The 18,173-nt window shown below is 41.3% G+C and overlaps 2 protein-coding genes across 2 annotated transcripts; both read left to right on the top strand.

The window, feature by feature from the left end:
• The first annotated feature begins 2,672 nt into the window (after window positions 1-2,672).
• LOC143336655 (hydroperoxide isomerase ALOXE3-like) lies at window positions 2,673-8,104 on the top strand. Its single transcript, XM_076756921.1, has 14 exons — window positions 2,673-2,819; window positions 3,427-3,631; window positions 3,753-3,834; window positions 3,930-4,052; window positions 4,182-4,285; window positions 4,726-4,898; window positions 5,112-5,255; window positions 5,353-5,556; window positions 6,025-6,111; window positions 6,259-6,425; window positions 6,519-6,640; window positions 6,767-6,867; window positions 7,656-7,826; window positions 7,925-8,104. Exons 1-14 carry the CDS (start codon window positions 2,673-2,675, stop codon window positions 8,102-8,104), a joined length of 2,010 nt encoding a protein of 669 aa, XP_076613036.1.
• A 1,110-nt stretch (window positions 8,105-9,214) lies between these two features.
• epm2a (EPM2A glucan phosphatase, laforin) lies at window positions 9,215-15,914 on the top strand. Its single transcript, XM_076755561.1, has 4 exons — window positions 9,215-9,609; window positions 10,095-10,269; window positions 13,599-13,843; window positions 15,103-15,914. The coding sequence occupies exons 1-4, from the start codon at window positions 9,363-9,365 to the stop codon at window positions 15,384-15,386; spliced, it is 951 nt and encodes a 316-aa protein (XP_076611676.1). The 5' UTR covers window positions 9,215-9,362; the 3' UTR covers window positions 15,387-15,914.
• The last annotated feature ends 2,259 nt before the right edge of the window (window positions 15,915-18,173 follow it).

Below are 18,173 nucleotides of genomic sequence, written 5' to 3'. Positions count from 1 at the left end.
ATTCTAACATATTTTGGGCTTAATGTGTAAACACAATACAGCAGTATTGTATTAGCAAGAAACGGGCGATAACAATGAGCATACTTTCAAAAACAACAGCCTTCCTGCAGTCCATAATGTCTTCAGTGGAGTGTCTTTTAACAGTTTCACATCATTTGAGCACCACGCCTTTGTTTTTAGCAGCCCTCCGATTCTCTGCATTACTCTATATAGACCACCCGGACAAGGACATCAGATCCAGCCTTTTATCCCAACAAGTTTTATCTGTTAACACACCTGAATTGCTGTCCTTGCCTGAGGAAACACTGGAGAGTTTTGCCCTGGTTGATGGGAGGACACTTGGTCGAGTTTTCTCCCAAGTAAACCCAACAGCCTGCCTTTTAGATCCAATTCCCACATCACTTTTAAAATCATTTTATGGATTCTTTGAGGAAGAGCTTTTAAACATTATGACTTGCTCTTCTTCAGATGGGTGTCTTCCCCACCGCCTTTAAAACAGCTGTGGTGAAGCCCCTTCTGAAGAAGAGCACTTAAGACCCCAACGTTTTTAATAACTACCGATCTTTATCCAACTTTTTTAGGTAAAATTCTAGAAAAACTGGTTTTTAACCAAATCGATGACTTGAACAAGAAACTCACAGTCTTGGTTCTACTGGATCTAAGCGCCACCTTTGATACAGTAGACCATCACATTTTATTAAATAGACTCAGACACCTGGTTGGCCTCTCTGGCACTGTTTAACTGGTTCCACTCTCATCTCACAGAGCGATGTTTTTATGTAAGTTTTAAATTTCCTACAGCTGAGCCAGGACAAAACAGAGGTTTTAGTTATAGGTCCTGAAGGCCAGACTGAGAAACTTTTACCAAAAAAACAAGATTTTAAACGAATACAATCTGTTAAAAACCCTGGGTGTGATTTTTGACTCTGAGCTGACTTTTATCCCACATAGGCTTTTATCATCTTAAGAACATAGCCAGAGTCCGCCCGTTTCTCTCTCAGGCCAGCACAGAGGTGCTAATGAATGCTTTTGTTTCCTGTCCTTTAGATTACTGTAATGCCCTGCTCTCTGATCTTCCCAAAAAGAGTATTTCAAACCTCCAATTACTTCAAAATTCAGCTGCACGCGTGCTGACGAAGACCAGAGGGCGGGCCCACATTACACCCATTTTACAGTCGCTGCATTGGCTCCAGGATCGATTTTAAGGTTCTTTTACTATTTTTCAAATGTCTTATTGGCCTTGTGCCCTCTTACTTATCTGACTGCTTTTACCGTATCAACCCTCTCGGATCCTGAGGTGCTCCAGCCCGGTCTATCCATACCAAAAGCCAGAACTAAAACCCACGTCGAAGTGGCATTTAGCCACTATGCCTTTGTGGGGGGCTCCCCACCCTGGTGTGGGGGTCCACCTGTCTGTCAGAGTCGTGGGGTGCCCGGGTGCCGGCGCCCCCTGTGGTCATAGTCTGTGACGACTCCTCTCAGTGTGGACGGCCCCAAAGGTGGCGTTTTCCCCGATCCTCAGTGCCTTGCCACGTCTCACTACTGTGTATGTGTGTGTGGGCATGTTTAACTGTTGTAAAGCACCTTGTGTTGCATTTTATCGTGTATGAAAAGTGCTATATAAAAAAAGTTTGATTTGATTCAAACTTCAGCCTGCAGCTAAATCATGGAGGTAGGTACAACCCCTTGGTAGGAAGTGGGTCGTTGGGACACTCAGAGGGAGTGCCACTGATAGTGAGCATGTGAAAATTATGGTAACATAACAGCGCACAGTGTAAAACATGCTAACTTCACTGGCATTGCAGGAGCATGCATCATCATCCCTCGCGTTAGTTGCCGAGGCAGTTTTTACACAAGGACTTTGCCTCGGTATTTTGGTGTATGACAATAAACACAGCAAGAGAAAACAACACGTCAAGAATCAGAAATGTAAAACAGAGAAATTTACAATTAAAAAACATTAGAGATAGGCAAGGAGAGCCAGTCAGTGCAGGTGGGTTTTGAAGAATCTTAAGAATGAGGTCTTGCATGGAACTGCCTTTTCAAATGGCAGAAACCTCAAAGAGAACTAGCCTCTGGGTGAGTGACCAACTGCATGAACTGGCCTGACGAGTTCCACACAGAGAGGTGACAGTAATGGTAGTAGGAATACCCACAACCATTACTACAACTATTACTTGGTTTATATCACACTACTGAGATAAGAGATGATGAGCATTACAGTGTCCTATCTCAGTGTCAAGCACAGCAGGCCTCCTACAGTCCATGATGCTTTTATGAAGTGATTGGCTGACCTTCATAAATGCTTCACTCATCCTTCATAAATGCAGAGACATCACTGAATTGAGTCTCACGTGTTCAAGTGACTGATGCAGCACACAGTAATAATAGTCAATTATGTTTTTCTTATCCGGAGTCCAACTGTGGCTCCTACCCGTCAGCCCCCCACAGCTATAGACTTAAAAACTGGAAACACAGCATAGTTCAGACTCACACCTCCATTGTTATGTACAGGTTGGGGGGACTTGTCTCAAAATGTTTATGAGCAAAAGAGGCAGAGAGCAAGAATTCAGAGCACACTGAAGAAAACCTGAGTAAGGCAGACACATTGATGCAGTGTCTTTCTGTTATTTATAGATTTTTCTTTTTTAGACAGATTCCACTGAGTGACCATGGCCGAGTACAAGGTAGAACTGACAACCGGTGACATGCAACATGCAGGAACATTGGACCACATATACATGACTTTATTTGGAAGTCAGGGCCAGAGTGAGCGAACTGAGTTGGACAACTATGGTATCGACTTCAAAACGGGGACAGTAAGTTCAGTCCAGCTGGACGCTGCTAATATTGTGATTATTAGGTCTAGGACATTGTAATGGTTTTTGTCTGTGCTTATGTCTACAAAATATATAGAGGCTAATTAAAGTACATTTACTTGAATGTATATGGCAATTGCCGTCATCATGTGGACGTCTGGCTAGCAATTTAACTCAATTCATAATTCAAGGGCCAAATTTTCCAAGTTTATTCGAAACAAATATTTCTGTATAAGACTGGACAATTTTCAGCTGAACAAATTGCTTCTGTGGACACAAAGTTCGTCCACACCCATGAGTCGAACTCAGCTGAGGTACTACTGTAAAAAGGCCTCATATTCTCAGAAAGGATGGATGTATGCTATTAAAAACAGGGCTTTCTGGATATTGAAATATAGTAACAACTGAGAAGGACAGTCCAGGCTTAGATGCTCGGCTATTATATGTTTCTATCTGCCGTAGCATACATGTTTAACTGTATAATACTGTATCTGAGAGTGTATTTGCACTTTTTCCTTCTCTAGTTTGGGTCCAACATACACCATCTGTGAATCTGTGACTGGAACATCTCAACTAATTATATTATTATTTCTATTTCTATTCCCAGACAGAGACCTACACCATTAAAACCAGTTCGTCACTGGGGAAACTTCTGCTGGTGAAAGTGGAGAAAGATCCATGTTTTCTTCTAAAAGAAGACGAGTGGTACTGCTCCAAAATGGTGGTGACCACTCCAGAGGGAGATGTCATTCTTTTCCCCTGTTACAGGTGGATCTCCAGGGGGGAGCTGGTGGAGCTGAGAGGAGGGCGAGGTCTGTTTCAAATTACCCATAAAATGTTTATAGATTAACAAAAAGATCAAAAATATATATATATATTTTTTCACAGTTTCTGTAAAAACGTGAATGTTGTTACGTTCTTTTCGTGTCTCAGCCATGAAGGTTTTTGAGGAGGACCATGCCCTGTTGATTGAACATCGGGAACAAGAGTTGAAACTTAAGAAGAGCTTCTACCAGTGAGTGTGTGCAGTGCTGTATTTAGAGCTGCAGCTGTAGCTTAGCTCTCTTTGCTTTTTGGTAACATTGTTTGCTCGTTTGTTTGTTTTGTTAGATGGAAAGTTTTGGCTGAAGGACTACCCCAGATCAACAATTTCAATGACACGTCTGAGCTCCCGGCTGAAGTCCGCTTCTCCAAATCCAGATCAAAAGAAATACTTGGAGAAAAAAGGAAAACGTGGGTCTATATAGATGCATACAATGAACCCCACCGGGTTCCAATATAGTCATATTCTCTATGGTTTGAGACTAAAAGCACTAAATCCTGTATTGTGTTTTCCCTTTTTCTGGCCTTGTCTTACTTCAGTGGAATTGAACTCCAGTTTAAGGGGCTGCTTGGCTCTGCTGAGCAATGGGAAAGCTTTGAGGACATGAAAAAAATCTTCTGCTGCAGAAGTACTACACTGTCAGGTAGATTTTTTCCACTTTTCAAGTTCAGCAGCATTGTTCACAACAACAATGCCAATTACATAGATTCATAATAACAGGTGACTGCATATGAGCATTTGGCAGACAGTGATCTTACGTGATCTTACAATCGAATCAGAAGGTTAAATGTGCCCAATGACACATTATTTCTTATATATCCATATAACCAAAACCAACAAGCTGCTCAACATCACCAACAACAGCGCACCCAGGATGTGACATACCTTACACGTACTGTGATGGTTCTGACTGTGTTCAATCTCAAATGCCAACGACACAATGTAATCTACGTATAAAATGCATCATTTTTAAGAACTACTTTTTCGTTCAATGACCACGATCACCACGTTGTACTTCAAACCTTAAGGAATAAAACCATCTTAGACATTAGGTATTATATTTGCCAACTGCTATTCTTCCAGACTATGTTGCAGAACACTGGAAGGAGGACGACTTTTATGGATACCAGTTTCTGAACGCAATCAACCCCAATGTGATCAAGAGGTGCTCGGAGCTTCCTCGAAACTTTCCAGTGACAGAGCAGATGGTGAAGCCGTTCCTGGAAAAGGGAAGCTCTCTGAGGAGGGAAATGCAGGTATGACAGATGAATATTTCCAGGTTTAAAACACTGAACAACAACTGGACCTCTTCATATTGTCTTGATATATTCTGATCATCTTACCACCATACATTTAAAGAGTGGACTGATATCATGGTGGAAAGCACCTGAATCATATTGTCTCTATCTATAACAAATCTGTGATACTTCTTGATGTCTGAAACACTTGTGTCTTTCTTCCCCATACAGAAAGGCAACATCTTCCTCTGTGACCAGAAGAAGATGGATGGAATACCAACTAGACCCTATAATGGTGAAACTCTGCATGTTGCTAGTGGACTCTGTTTGTTCTACCTGAACCCAGACAACAAACTGATACCAATTGCAATACAGGTATTCGCGGATGTAGCAAATCACTGAGAGTATTTATGGTATTGGTATGTTTTCACACCATTTTGTATAAAAATTAAGTGTTTTTCTCACGTTCCAGCTGCATCAACGACCTTCTGAGGAGAACCCCATCTTTCTGCCCAGTGACCCAGAGACTGACTGGCTGCTAGCCAAGCTGTTTATTAAAAGTGCAGATCTAATAGATCATGAAGCAGTCCATCACCTCATGAACACCCACTTTCTGGCAGAAGCCTTCGCTGTCGCCACCCTCCGCAGCTTCCCTGTGATTCATCCCATCTACAAGGTATAATTACACAGCAGAAATCACAGTGTGGATGCGCTTTTTTCCATTCCCTTGATCCGAACTGATTATCTGACTTTTAATTGATTGATTTTTTTGTGTCTTTATTAATAATAATGATAACTTTATTTGTATAGCACCTTTCATACAAGAAATGCAGCTCAAAGTGCTTCAGTGTGCTGTAGCCGGCGGATGGATAAACACGTCATTCCAGCAAGGAGGGTCACCTGACTGGGTTAGCTAGCAAGGGTTTTAATAGTAGAGACAGAAATTTGTGAATCCAACTCTGAAGTTCTCCAATGTTATGTTACAAACTTAAAAACTTTTAAAGTGACAATTAGAAAAAACTGGCTTAAGATCAGGAACGTCAGGGTTTACTCTTGCATTAGAGGGAAACCTGTTTTCAGTTGTTTATGTGCTGCCTGCTGTTTGCTGAAATGACTTTTCATTTTCCTTCCTCTCTCTGTACAGCTGCTCTTTCCACACTTCCGATACACTCTCTTCGTAAACACTGACGGCCGCAACACTCTTTTAGCACCTGGTGGAGTTTTAGCTATAGTAAGGCCCATCATTTTTCCTGAATATTCAAAATATCCTACATATCATATATATTATCATATATTGCTTCATTGCAGAACCATCTTTCATTTGTTTTACTTCAAAAAACGTGTCTGACGGTAATATTTTTGCATTATTGTTTATCAGAGTTCACTTGGATACGATGGGATGATTGAGCTCATGAGAAGGTCTTTCTCTGAACTGACCTACAGCACCCTCTGCCTGCCAGAGAACATCACTGCACGAGGACTGGAGTCCATCCCCAACTTCTACTACAGAGACGATGGCCTGAAGCTGTGGAACATCATCTACAGGTTACCCTTAAATAAACATATTATTTTAAATATATTTGCACTTATAAATGTGTCCATCTAAGCCTTAAAATCAAATAATTTTGTGTTCACCAGCTTTGTGACGGCAATAGTGGAATACTACTATCCCTCAGACTGTGAGGTCCATAAAGACGCTGAGCTGCAGGAATGGATCTGTGAGATATTCACACATGGCTTCTTAGGAAACAAAGCTTCAGGTATTTAAAGCATGTTCTGAGGTTTGTAAACACAACCTGTATGTATAGTAGCCTATAGTATTTGAAAATTTTTCAGGCAGGCAGTGAATAGCATGATTAACTGATAATGACTGTGCTGCAAAACAGGGTGTCCAGCATGCTTTCATGCTGTCGATGAAGTGATCAAATTCATCACCATGGTGATCTTCACAACGACAGCTCAACATGCTGCAGTCAACAACGGGCAGGTGAGCCAATGAATAGCTTTAAAAATACAAAACCTCTTGAAGTTTAAGCAAACTTGATAATTGATCAAACACTCTGAATGTGTGGCACCAGGTCACCAAAGTGTCACTGGGGGTTGTGAGGCTTTCATGATTTTAAGGGGAAACTTCAGAGAAGAAGACAAAAGTTGTGATTATTTTTTCAGATATAAACACACAGGGAAAGGCCACAGTGAAGACTGGAACACAAGCTATATTCACAGAGCCTTCGATCTCTGCTGAACAGCCTCATCCTTCATTAGAAAGCCACACCGTTAAAACAACCTACAGTAAGAGCTAACAGAACAATGGCCAAGAGTCAGAAAGAAGAACACACTGAATTTGCTTCTCAAGTATGACTGCAAATCAACAAAAAATACATAATACAGACAGAGAAAGGAAATAATCTGATTAAAATGGATGATAATCGCTCGTTTAGCACAAACTTCGTGCAGTTATTGCATTCACTATTTGGGTTAGCAGTACAGTTTATCAGTTGTTCTGTATTGCTATTGTTATAAGCTGAGTATAATATGAAATATCCAGGAAATACAGCACTTAATCAGGATGGTCGAGATAGAAAAGGGGTCTCTTAAAGAAAAAGGTTGGGAACCACTGCTCTATTGAAGAGGCCAAAGGGACAAAGGAATGCATACTCCTTTAGTGATGTTTATTCATGTATTTAATTTGTTTAAAAACTTACAGAATAAAATCTGAATATAAATGAAAAAAAAACTTTGGTGATACATATTGAAACTTCTTTCATAATTTAGTTTGACTACCTGTCCTGGGCGCCCAATGGCACGCTCCTGCTGCGCAAACCACCTCCAACCACTAAGGGGCAGTCAAGCACGAAGACAATTATGGAGACCCTCCCAAATGTTGGAGAGACAGTCAGTTTTGCTGCGATGGCAAGGCTACTTTCAGAAAAGTACAATGACATGGTAAGTTTGGTGATGATGATCCACATTTTGAATGTGCTTTTCAAAAATATTGCAACCAAAATACTGTGTCAGTCTGATCTACTGGTTCATTTTGGCAGGTTTTCTTGGGCGCATACCCTGACGAACGATTCGACGAGCCTGCCCCGAAGCAGATGATTAAGGAATTTCAAGCCGAGTTGTCCTACCTCAGTGAAGCAATCGCAACAAGAAACTCAGAGCTTGAAATACCCTACACGTATCTGGATCCTAATCAGATAGAGAACAGTATAACTATTTAAGAAAGTCTGAGCGAGCCGGCCTGCAGTAGGAAATTGCATTCTTGTCTCAACACCTGTCTTGCATGCTGGCAAGACATGTCACACTTTGAATTTATTGGATACAGCAGGTGAGGGTTTAGAAACATTTAGTGAGGTATTCCATTATATCACAGTTCTGGCTCAGAGCGGAGTTCCTCTTTGTGTTTTCTATTAGCATTGAAAAACAGCAATTTAACTTCAGGTTTTCTTTAATGTAAGGTCTTTTTTTTTGTGGTCTTTTTTTTCTTTTTTTTACATTCCTATAAAACATTAAGAGCATAAGGGTAGAGATTAATTGAATAAAGCTGAATGGTATTCACAAATGTATGTAACTGTAGGGGTTTACTTTAAGTATAAAAGAAATTCATTATGAATTATTGATATTGAAATAAAGGTGGACCAATGTCGCTTGTGTATTGCCTCCACATGACTTCTTCACCTTAAGAACTGTGACTTGACATGAAGCACCCAAAGGTTATAATTACTCAAAATGTCCTGAAAATTAAAGTGAACATGCACAACTGTTATGAGCAAAACGGTCTGTGAGTGACACCGTAATGAATTTGACATTATTAAATGGTTAAAACACACAATGATCCATCAATGCGTATGAATCAGTATTTTATTCTTGGAATATTTACATAAAACTGTGTGTTTTCAACAGCATGTTAAATATAGATCAGTTTGTTACTTCTCTAGATTATGAACACGTCATGATCCAAGATTCACTTAAGTCAGAAGCTCTTTGAAAACCAATGCAACACAGACAACTCTGAAAGTTGTGCGTGCACCTCGGTGCACACTGTGGTGCATGGAGCAAGAAAACATTTTCCAGGATTGTTGCAAATAACAACAGGAAGCAAGTGGGGCATAAGAATACAAAAACCTGTCAGTACAACGCAATAGAATTCAACAGCACTGTCTTGATATGTGGAAAATGGAAACAAGTCTCCTCTATTGAAGTTTTACAGCACTGAAATCTGTGTAAGTTTGAACAGTGTTTTGAATTTCACCCGTGTTGCGCGCTCCCTGGTGCTCGATAATTCTGGCAGAGTGGGACCTCATTGTTTCCACACTCTCTTTGCTGCAAACCACACAGTCCAAAACACGATCCGATTATTTTTAGACTACGCTGTACGGGCCACGCGGACTCGATTTAAGGGGTTTAGTAAAGGTTATAATAACACAACTCCTCCATACTGAACGACTGGGGACATTTCGTTCAGCCACGGCTGCGATAATGTTATTCAGGTTCGGCGTCATTCTCACTCCGGAGTCTTCGGACGTGGATGTCTTTGTTTTGGGTTCGCGTGCAGAAATGGGCCAGTGGGACCCGAGCAGAGCGGTCCAGATGAAAGCCTCGCAGAAGCTGCTGTCACCGCGTGAACCGTGCCTATGGATCGGCGACGTGCAGCTGGCGGAGCCGGTCAAAGACACGCTGTGGTTCAAGTTCATCAAAAGAGTCAGAGGCACTTATATTTGGGAAGGTACACATTCATACTGTGCAATATGATGTCCACGAGGACGTCACGCTTATTTATTACAAGTCCCATCGAGCAAAATGAGAAAAACACCGCCGCCATGTTTGGTGCTTATTGTGTAATGTATCTGTATCGCCACACGATGGCGGTAAAGTGACACCTGTCAGGGATCTCATTTCATCTGCACGCTTCAAGAGAAATTACAATATTTAACTCTGGATTTCTGTGGAGTTTAACAATTAAGTAGCACAAAATGGAAATACTCAAGAAAAGAGACACATTCCTGTATTTAATACTTTAAGAGTTATTTTCTTGTTTAATGCAACGTAGTATATTTGTCCATTGAAGAAAAATATAGGCAATATCTGCTTGTATTTTGTAAGAAATCTTTTTAAAATATATCTGTATTTATGAGTACTCTGTACCACAGAACATCATGCAATGTGTTTTTGCTCACTAACCTGCAGAAACGTCATCTTCTTTGTCACCAGGAAGCGGTCCAAGCCATGACAGATGCTGTTCATATGATGACAGGAACATAGTGGATGGGGTGTATTGCCACCCGATTGGTCACTGGATAGAGGAAACAGGACACACAGATGAGATGAAACACACCACCAACTTCTACTTCAGTGTGGCTGATCAGAAGGCCATACATTTCTCCAGGTAATGCAGTACAGTCTGCACGATGATGATGTATGGGAACACCGAGTGTTTAATTTTCAGGAGGAAATTGAAATATGACAGTTTCAGTTAAAGAGAAGACTGAATTTAGAGGTGGGCCGCATAGGTCGTGCAACCTGAATGTGAAGGTACTTTTGCTAATTATACTGTTTTTGAACCCCTCATCTGGTTCAGTGAAATAGGTCACCAGTTAGAACCCTGCACTGTCCCTGTACTTCATGTCTTTCCTTAATCTTTTACAGTGGGAAGGTGGATAGTTATTATTCAAACAATGAAGTGCCAAGAAAAAGACACTTGACCCCCTGTAAAACCCAACTTTTCATTGTTGCACACTGGCTTTTGTACGGATTCAACAAACAAGATATTACTTTTTAATTCGTTAGATTTAGAGGTGCCTGTTGGTGGAGGCTGTGTTTTTATGCTAAGCTAAGCCAACTGGGTACTGAAGCTTGGTACAGATTAACTGTACAGACAGAGTAGTACAGATTTTCCACAACGCTGAACTTATTTTCTGCCTTTGTGATGTGACTTCCGATGTGCACACTGTACCATATTTCACATTACTAAAAATGAACGAGGTCCCCTGGGGCCAGTGAATTTCCATGCTGAAGTGTGATTGTCACTTTAATGACACTGAGGATCCCATCAGCTCCTCTTCTCTTATCTTCCTTCCGGTTTTCAAACACGGCCAATCTTCCTCAGCGAGGCTCGTGCATTAATCTATATTCTCAATGCAAGTTTGAAGTCTGCTTTGTCCTGATATTACATCTGTCAGAGAAAATTCTTCGTCAGTACTTCAGTGTCCTGCAGAGAGGGCAGGGCAGGCGTGTCACCCTGCCCTCTCTTTATCAAAGTCTAAAAATTGTACCTTCCTCTCTTGCAGGGCGAACAAAAGCCTCAGTCGTCCTCTTGTGCCTGATCACTCCTTTGTTTTTTAACCTTGCTCTCTCCCATTTAGTTATAATTGCTGTCTGTCACTTGAAAATGACCGTCCTTTCAAAAGGTAGACCGCTAGCACTTGTACTATCACCTCCTCAGCCCTGTTGGCGATCGCAGGGGGAAGAAGAGGGCATGAGACAGAATTCACTTTTATTTTTAAAATCTTACTCACACAGCTATTAGAGAGAGATAGTGAATTGTTTGTATCAGCTCATAACATCTCAGTGACAGGTTGGGTTAAATTCAGTCATTTGCTCTTCTTGGGTACATATTCAGGTTCATTGTCCTGCTAAAATTGAGTCCAACAATCTTTAGCCAGCGTGGCTCTAGGGATAGCAATGTCTGTTCAACAGTCGGTCTTTCAATCAGTGGCCCAGACTGAGATATCTCAGCAGCTATTCCATGGATTTCCATCAAATTTTGTACAATCATCCCTGGTTCCCAGAGGATGAATCCTCTGGAGTCACCATGAGAATGATATTTGTAGTTTTTAGTGAAGTTTAGTCAAGACTATTGGTTGCATTGTCATGAAATTTGGTACAGATGTCTGTGGTGCCCAGAGAATGAATGTCTGTCTTTGATGAGAGAGCCACTGGGTAAAAAAGTCCACCACAGACTGCCTCACAGACTATTAACTCACATAACATGGGCCCAGAGGACTAGAGCTAGCTAGCTTAAAATCAGGGGACAATTTAAATTGATGGTTTGCAGGATGCATGTTCAAATTGATGAGACACGCACACTGTACCCAGCTTACACTCAGCTGACCTACCCATGCATGCCTACCTTTTGTCTCAGTGCCATGGTATACCAGCAGAAATTAGCCCAGAGCCCCTGAGGCAGTGAGCACATAACTTGCATAAGAATGAGCAGGCTTGGCTGGTGCCATCAGGTTTTAATTTGTGTCCGAAGACCTTACAAGGCTTATGTCAAGGACCTGTGTTCGGTAGGAAGCACTGTGCCCTTGTATCTTGCCTATATTAATAGCTTTTTAAATTAGTCTCTCAGACGTTGCATCCATGTAGCCCCAAGTATCATACACACTCACCTCTGCAGTAACTCATTATATGATTCAAAGGGACTTTAACTCATCGTCTAGCAGGTGCCTCATCTCTCACGCTCGTATTCAGAGAGGAGCAGGCCTGCAGGTTATACAGCCATTTTTGTAATGAGTTCTTATTACTGTTGAAGAGCACATGTCCGGTATTTCAACATCCTGAATTTTTCGGTTATGAGTCAATTTATAATATGACACTAGAAGAACTAAACACTGGAGACAAAACATACATCTATCACGTATTCTATAGAAAGAAAGAGGAAAAGCATCGAGGAGGATCTTCCAACATTTAGCATATGTTCACTTCACCGTAACAGACTGAGACAGACAGTTAAATTGGCAGTCATACGTGGCAGACAGAGAACTTGTACAGTTCCCGTTTTCAGGTTTTTACACTGCACTTGTTATTTATTTTGTTTTGCAGGGATTTTTTATGTAAAACAGAGGTCATCTGAGAACAGCAAGTCAAAACCAGACACTTTCACCACAATGCCACTCTGAGACATCACAGATTAACAAGCGTCCTTCCTTTCTCTCACGTGTCACCTCCTCTGGTTGTTGACTTTGATTTGCATCCTAATGAGCGCTAAATGGAGTCTGCCTCAGACTTTAGTGGTCAGGAAGGAAATTAGAGGGACAAGAGGTCAATAAAACTTCACTGCTATGAGGAAGAGAGGGAGGAAGGTAGGAGAAAGATAAAGAGAGGGATGAAACCTTTTGCTTATTAGTGCCCTGCTGAGGTCAGCTTTCCTCTGATCTGAGACACTTTTTAAAAACTAACTTGTCATTTTGCTCAGGAGTAACTTGAAATTCTGTGCTCCTCCCCACTGCACTGGCCAGCTCTCCCTCTCTCTCCCCAAATCTTTTTTTCCTCTCAGCATCCGAGGTTCTCTTCATGCTGCTTCAACCACGTTATCCTATCGTACAGTTGTAATCCATCATCACATTTCTTTATCCTGTATCTCCACTTTTTATCCCTTTGTACCTTTATCTCCTCTTGAACAGCAGATCCTTTCTGATCCTGTGTAACCTTGATAATATTCACCTGTGCATTATCCCGCAAATTTCCTTGTGGCTAGTCAGCCATTGCACAAACCTCACAAATTTGCCATGTGCGTCATAAAATAATGAATACAAATAAATGGAGTACCTTGGTAGGCGAACGGTTGCAGTGCATGTCACATGGCCACATGGTTGCAGGTTCAGCTCATATCCCTCCCCTGCTTCCTCTTCGCTGTCACTGTCCAATAAAGGCAAAAACAAACAAACCAAAAACACTAATAAATAATTTACGCCTTCCTTTGTATTGCTCCAGGGTGCTGCCACGTGTTTGGCTGGGCAGTTGCCCTCGACAGCTGGAACATGTGACTGTAAAGATGAAGTATGAACTGGGAATTACTGCCGTGATGAACTTCCAGACAGAGTGGGATGTGGTAAACAACTCCAGTGGCTGCAGGCGCAACGCAGGGGAGGCCATGACCCCAGAGACCATGATGCATTTGTACAATGACTGTGGCCTGGTGTACGTGTGGATACCCACACCTGACATGAGCACTGAGGGTAAGCAGGATTTTGTGGACGTACAAGAATAAATTCAGCAGTAATAACAGCATTTAGTTAAGTGAGAGTGAGAGAACAGATGCAGCTTTGAGCTGTTAGGGACTCAACATCTTCCTCAGACACTTGGGCAGTGCATATACAGTACAGTACGTGCATGGGTCTGAGTAATCCGGCTGAAAAGCTCTGAATTTATAGTGCCAACCTTCACCGCACTGTGCTTTTTCACCATAGAAAGCTAATTGAGGGTTCCATTCAAATATGTGAAAGGTCAGAAAACCAGCAGGGATGAATGCTTTTAGTAACAGTTTCTAGAAGTAGATGAATACAAGAAATAAGCAGCAAGGATCTGTGGCTGATGAAATTACATCTGACCATAAATCACCCTGGAAGCTTTCCTTTAACCAGGATGTTAAGAAATAATCATACAGTACAGTATTTCACATGTTGTGTCAGTCACAAAGTGCTATTTATGTGTCCACAGCGAGCCTCAAACTCACCCACACAAGGACTGTGATAAATGTACATTTTAAGAACGCGTGGGTGATGCTTTGAGGCAAACGACTGCTGGTATATTTAAGTGTCTTCTCATAAGGTGACGCAAAGTAGTACATTTTCAAGTCAATCCATACAGGTCACAGGATTCTGTGCTGTCTTTATTGTTGAACCAATCGCATGAAAAGACCAAAACCAACCAACCAAATCCAACTAACAGGTGTTGTCTTACTTAACTAGATGCTTATTAGCATGCATATTAGTAGCATATTGGCACTTTATTAGTCCTTATAAAGCACTTATTAGTATATTATTCTGGGGTTTGGGGGGGTTATGGTTATTAAGGGTTAGGGATAGGTGAAGATTGTGATTCATGTATAATAACAGTAGGAGGTTATTGAGGGGAAACTCTTACTTTAATGGCCTAGTGTTTGTAGAATATGGTCATGCAGAATAATCCATGAATAAGGGATTTACATTGACTAATAAAGAGCCAATAGGCTACTAACATGCATGCTAACAAGCAACTAATTAGCAGTGAATGTGTGTACCTTACTATAAATTGTTACCATATTTAATTCAGTAGGAGTGAAAGGGCTTGGGGCCGAGTGCCACAGACAGGGCTGGGAAGTCGTCAAGTTTTGAGACATACTAACACAATGTTTGCTTTAGTCTTTTCAAGGGATTTATTGCAATAAGAAAAAAACAGAATATCACCAGCCTTCTTCTCCTTTGAGATTAGTGTATGTTATTGTCCTCTTCTGCAGGCCGGATCAGGATGCTTCCCCAGGCTGTATTCTTGCTTCACGGTCTCCTGGAGAATGGTCACACTGTCTATGTCCACTGTAACGCTGGAGTAGGCAGGTCGACGGCGGCGGTGTGCGGCCTACTCATGTACATCCTCGGCTGGAGTCTGAGGAAGGTGCAGTACTTTGTTACAGCCAGGAGGCCAGCGGTGTACATAGATGAGGAGGCTTTAGTCCAGGCTCAGGCAGACTTCGTCCAGAAGTTTGGACAGCTGCAATCGTCCATCTCGTACCCAGAGGATTGAGTGTCCTCATCCTGAAGCCTTCAAATTTGAAGCAAGTTGTGGAAAGCTCCACCGGACTGGACTTTTGGAAACTCAAATGATTCCTGACATACTGCATAGTCAGTGTGAACTGTGTCAGAAGGTGAAATAACCTACAGTAAAATGCAGCAAGAAAATTTACTTCTTTCCATCTCATGTATGTAAAAGCTTAATGGCTTTCAAAATCTGGTTGATCCTAAAGTATCTGGAGAGATGTTGCAAGCAATTAATCCTACTGTAACGCATTTTAACTTCAGGAATTAGCACACACAGTTGCAAATCATGCACCTGGAGTGAGCTAAGGACACTATTTGTACTTTCCAGTTAACGTCCACAGGTGTGTTTGGAAAGACCTTTTCTTGTAGCCTTTTTTTTTTTTTTTTTTTTTGTTGCAGTAATCAATGAATAGAGTTGACATTTCCAGAAGGCGACTTTTTGTTGATGTGCAATGAATGAGGAACACATGGCAAAACAAATAAATATCACCATACTAAAAAAGAGGTTTATTAAGACCAGAGAGGTAATATATTACATAATGCAGGGTGAGATTTCTCATTTTAAGGTGAGGGGGAAGCAGGTCATGAACAATGTTTCCGCTCCTCCAACGTACTGCGCTCCTCAGTAAAGGATTATTCCACAGTTGCTATTGCATGATTGTGTATCAATTTAGCGAAACCTTATTTTTTCATTTCAGAAGGGAAAATTATCTTCTTTTTTTTTTTTTCATTCTTTTTGGAGAGAGGTCTTAATTCTGCATGAAAATGGCGCTCCTTGCCAAAGCAGCAAATCAATTCCTACAACCAAAATAACGACAATGCCTCTCCCCCTCTGTCAGAGAGTTATTCAGCTGCCAGACATCGAAGAATACACCTCTGCCCCATCTCTCCCAGAGAGCTTGATAGCATTTCATCTTTATTTATTTATCTGACAGATGCTATTCCCAAATAACGAAAACAACATCCCTGCCAGACCATTTTAATGCATATATAATAAGACATTATTGGAATACTGTTTGCTGTCAATTTTGAACTCCTGCCTTGACTCCTATTTAGGATATATTGCTTTTTTTTAGGATACAGTGTTTTTGTCACCTGTCCCTGATTTCAGAAAGTTACTGAGCAAGAGAGGAGGAAAGATTTCTCTCCTCCAGCATAAGCCATATACCTTCTCATTACTTTTCACTGAGTCCCTTCAAGAAACAGCACCTTATGAGGGTGTCAGAGGGGGTAGGTGGGTGGATAGAACCATGCATATGTGCTATCATCATAGATTTCCAAATGTTCTAAAAATATTCACAAAAACTGAATACAGAATGAGTGAAATGCTTTTCTTCTTTTTTTTTTTTTTTGAGTATGCACTGGTTAGAGGAAAATTATGCCTGTGTATACAGCATTGTATATGCGTGGGTGCTGGGGTTTGTCACTTAATGGATGCCAATGTAACTGGTAAACAGGTTGCATTTATTCCACTGGGTTACTGTCAGTGATTGATGTTATAAATTGTTTGAAGTCCACACAATTTACAGGATCTGCCAATCACCTACAGTACACCATTTCCAACCGATCCTTGCATTCAAGTAAGAATTACAGAGCATTTACAACCGTCAAAGAGGAGGTTTTTTATGGCGTGGCAGATTTATTCCACAAGGAATCCATAAATACACCTAAAGTTCCATTAGTCCAGAATGTGCTGAGAGGATACACTGAGAGGATACACTGTGTAACTGAGCTGTACCTAATGTTTTGGCTTGCAATGTCCCCTGCAAGCCATCAGCTTGCATTTATTCCCTCTGATCCACTGTTTAAATGTGCTTCTGCAGTACACCTTCTGTTTTATCCATTAATCGATGCATCGACTGAGCTAGACCAATTTTTTTCTCCTCTCCTGTAAAGCGAAACACAAATAATGGATTGAGGACCAGCCTTTTAGGGAGTGCATCACAGTGTGTGGTTCTAAGCAGAGGGGCTTGATAATTATCATGCATTTGTATGAAAGGATGACAGCAAACATTATTCTGACAGTATTTGAATACATGCCTATGTGCGAATTACAATAACATGACTGCAGCAATGTTACTGAGTACTGTATCCTTGCATTGGTCAAATTGGGTTTCACATATAAAATATTAGGAACACATGAAATAGACTGATCTTCTGAACTGAGATTACAGATATCATGCCTTCATGATTTCAGCCATTACACTGCTTCGGTTATGTTGGGAATATTAATCAAAAGTCCTTGTTAATCCTTGCTGGGCTGTTAAGTACACCACTGCTGTAAGAGCAAGTTGTGCATGTGGGCGGAGGGGTTTATATTAAAACTAATTGGACACACATGATATATTATGTGTTTATAAGGCAATGCTAGCGCATACTTTGTTGGGCCACAGCCTGTTATCAGCACAGACGCCAAGATGAAAACAAAACACTCGAGCTGTGCCCAGGATTTGCTGCCAAGCTTCCCAAAGTAACATCTACAGAATGTCTCAAATGGCAAATCCTGCCAGCTGTGAAGAACATATCCTCTCATTGTTAGCAGTGGGGATAATGTTCGCCCAGTGTATCAAAGATGGCAAGTACCTTCGACAGCCCGCTGCATCTCTGATGGCCTCAGCATCAGCATTTTGGACAGCAGCCGTCACACAGACACAGTCGCAGAATGTTATAAATGATCCACCTGAGAATGCTATAGACTGCAGGCACTGATTGCCACTGCTGGGCAATAAAATCCCAAGGGAAGAGAGTGGTTTGGTCCTCTTAAACGCATGAT

This window comes from Chaetodon auriga, chromosome 18 (assembly GCF_051107435.1).
Source record: "Chaetodon auriga isolate fChaAug3 chromosome 18, fChaAug3.hap1, whole genome shotgun sequence".
Lineage (NCBI taxonomy): Eukaryota > Metazoa > Chordata > Actinopteri > Chaetodontiformes > Chaetodontidae > Chaetodon > Chaetodon auriga.
The sequence above is the reverse complement of the archived record's forward strand: the minus strand, read 5'-3'. Positions and strand labels throughout refer to the sequence as shown.

Bases quoted from the DNA above. Each gene is read 5' to 3' on its own strand.
- epm2a (XM_076755561.1), top strand. From the start codon at position 9,363: ATGTTATTCAGGTTCGGCGTCATTCTCACTCCGGAGTCTTCGGACGTG. The intron at 9,610-10,094 runs GTACACATTCAT...CTTTGTCACCAG, and splicing joins AGGCACTTATATTTGGGAAG to GAAGCGGTCCAAGCCATGAC. The intron at 13,844-15,102 runs GTAAGCAGGATT...CCTCTTCTGCAG, and splicing joins ACCTGACATGAGCACTGAGG to GCCGGATCAGGATGCTTCCC.
- LOC143336655 (XM_076756921.1), top strand. From the start codon at position 2,673: ATGGCCGAGTACAAGGTAGAACTGACAACCGGTGACATGCAACATGCA. The intron at 4,053-4,181 runs GTGGGTCTATAT...GTCTTACTTCAG, and splicing joins CTTGGAGAAAAAAGGAAAAC to TGGAATTGAACTCCAGTTTA. The intron at 6,641-6,766 runs GTATTTAAAGCA...GCTGCAAAACAG, and splicing joins CTTAGGAAACAAAGCTTCAG to GGTGTCCAGCATGCTTTCAT.